We start from the raw sequence: 2413 nt of genomic DNA on the forward strand, positions 1-2413 counted from the left end.
TACCATATGATAAATTTGAGGGTCCAACTCAAAACCAATTGAAAATGAGGGAGGAGGCCTAGGAGCTTATAAGAAGAGAAACAAGGCAACCATAATTTAACATTCAGAGCCACCAAAATCTCTTAAAATTATTTATGTTAGATTAATGAGTAAGTTAAGTAAGTTTATGTTAGATTAATGGTTTGTGTTAGATTAATGGGTTTGTTAGATTAATGGTTTATCTTAAAATGGTTTAAGTAAGTTAGTTTATGTTTTAAAACAAATTTAACTACTTTAAACAAAAACAACAAGAAAAGTAAAAACGACCCCACTCGTTGAGAGATTAAAAAAAGCGTGTAAACGAGGGAGAAGGATTTCCACAACAAAAAGGAACCAACAACGGATCTGGTCAAATCTAGTTTTCCTTAGTAATTACGAAAATTTGGACCCGTAATTAATGGTAAAAAAAAAAAAAGAAGGTTAGGAATAGAGTTATAAATGGTAACAAAATCTTTCACTTCTTTTCTATATAAAAGGGCTCTCTTTACTTTTCGTTTCACATTGGGTGTGTGAGAGAGAGATAAGAGAGTGACTGATAAGGAGAAGCCATTGTTATCTCGAATATCTAAAAGTGGTAGAGAAGATGAAGAGATAGAGATAAAGAAGATGAAGAGACGGACAGATATTGTTGGAGAAGGAGAGATGATTAGAAGAAGTAAAAGACAGAGAAGGGCTATAGGGATCAATAGAAAATCTGATTATTTTGACAGATTGTCCGATGATCTTATAATTTGCATCCTTTGCAAGCTTAGTTCCAGTGCTGGATGTCCCTCTGATTTCATTAATGTTCTCATTACGTATGTTTTCTTTCAATTTTTTCTTAAGTTTTCTCTTCCATTTCAGTTTTGGGCAATTAATTTTACTTTTTGTTTTCTGAAAATTCTTGTTTTTTTAAGTTGTGCCTCTCAAGAACTAAATTGTTGGGTGTTTCTTCCAAACAGATGCAAGAGATTAAATGGTTTAGGTTTTCATCCCTTTGTGTTATCCAAAGCTTCACCAAAGTCCTTCACCATGAAAGCCAAAAACTGGTCTGAAGATGCCCAACATTTCTTGAGAAAGTGTGTCGACGCAGGAAACATTGAAGCCACTTATATTCTTGGCATGGTCTCCATCTACTCTTCTCCCTCAATTTCTTAATATGAAATTTATAAAAAAAATTGCAATTCATTTGGCTCACAATTTTCCTTCTACATCGACGATGCAGATTTTATTCTACTGTCTACAAAATAGAGGAAGCGGAGCATCCCTAATGGCTAAAGCTGCGATAAACTCACACGCTGTAGCGCTCTATTCGCTCGCCATAATCCAATTCAATGGTAGCGGTGGCTCGAAGGACGATAAGGACCTCCGAGCCGGTGTAGCCCTATGTGCCCGAGCTGCGTTTTTAGGTCACATAGACGCTTTTCGTGAATTAGGTCATTGTCTTCAAGACGGCTATGGTGTCCCTCGAAACACCATTGAGGGACGTCGATTCCTCGTCCAAGCTAATGCCCGAGAACTTTCTTCCATTCTTTCTGCGAACTTGTCATCTCCTTTGTCATGCTCAATATTGTTGAAATGGCACGCTCATTACCGACACGTAGCTGGTTTGGGGTGTCCGTTGCTGAGTGATTTCGGTTGTAATGTGCCGGCACCACAGGCACACCCTGCAAATAAGTTTTTGAATGACTGGTTTGCTTTGAGAGATGGTGTGCCCGGCCAAGGACTTAGGATGTGTTCACATGCTGGGTGTGGTCGGCCTGAGACAAGGCGGCATGAGTTTCGTCGATGTTCGGTGTGTGGTGCTGTGAATTACTGTTCTCGGGCATGTCAGGTGCTCGATTGGAGATTGCGCCATAAGATGGATTGCACACCCGCAGAGCAGTGGCTCAATGAGGAAGTTGAAGGTGACAGCGACAGAGAGATGGCCGAGATTGAAGAGGATGAGGAAGTTGTTCTTGAGAGTTGATGAAGGTTTTAGTTTTTCTTCTTAGTAGAGTTTTATTAGGGTACTTGAGAGGATTTTTTTTTTTTTTTTTTTAAAATTAAATCAATCTTCTTTCCAGGATAGGGAAAGAGGTATTTTGGAGGTAATGAGGGCTCTCTTGTAACCAATCAACAAGATAAATACTATAATATTTTTTATTCATTTTTTCACTCTTTTTTTAATTTTAATTATTTGTTGGTTGGGGTTGGGAGGGGAGGTTCGATCCAAATGTATAAATGATGTTTATGGGTTTTTAAGAATCAAATCAATCATCACCAACCTCCTTAAAAACCTTATCTTATTCTTCAAATTTTAAGGTTAAGGAAAATAAAAATTTTGAAAGTCACATTCCATGATTTATTGGAAAATTTCAGAGAATTTTGTGTCTATGCTAAGAAGTGCAAAGTA

At 37.5% G+C, this 2413-nt stretch overlaps 1 protein-coding gene across 1 annotated transcript; it reads left to right on the forward strand.

The window, feature by feature from the left end:
• Positions 1 to 558: 558 nt before the first annotated feature.
• Positions 559 to 2043, forward strand: LOC147398498 (F-box protein At1g67340-like). The gene is made up of 3 exons (XM_086447721.1): positions 559 to 836; positions 981 to 1143; positions 1244 to 2043. Exons 1-3 carry the CDS (start codon positions 646 to 648, stop codon positions 1985 to 1987), a joined length of 1098 nt encoding a protein of 365 aa, XP_086303847.1. The 5' UTR covers positions 559 to 645; the 3' UTR covers positions 1988 to 2043.
• The last annotated feature ends 370 nt before the right edge of the window (positions 2044 to 2413 follow it).

Source organism: Akebia trifoliata, chromosome 7, assembly GCF_017979445.1.
Source record: "Akebia trifoliata isolate Shusen 1 chromosome 7, ASM1797944v1, whole genome shotgun sequence".
NCBI lineage: Eukaryota > Viridiplantae > Streptophyta > Magnoliopsida > Ranunculales > Lardizabalaceae > Akebia > Akebia trifoliata.

Excerpts from the sequence above, each read along its gene's own strand:
- LOC147398498 (XM_086447721.1), top strand. The coding sequence starts at position 646 with ATGAAGAGACGGACAGATATTGTTGGAGAAGGAGAGATGATTAGAAGA. Across the intron at positions 837-980 it reads TTCATTAATGTTCTCATTAC|ATGCAAGAGATTAAATGGTT; the intron begins GTATGTTTTCTT and ends TCTTCCAAACAG. Across the intron at positions 1,144-1,243 it reads CCACTTATATTCTTGGCATG|ATTTTATTCTACTGTCTACA; the intron begins GTCTCCATCTAC and ends TCGACGATGCAG.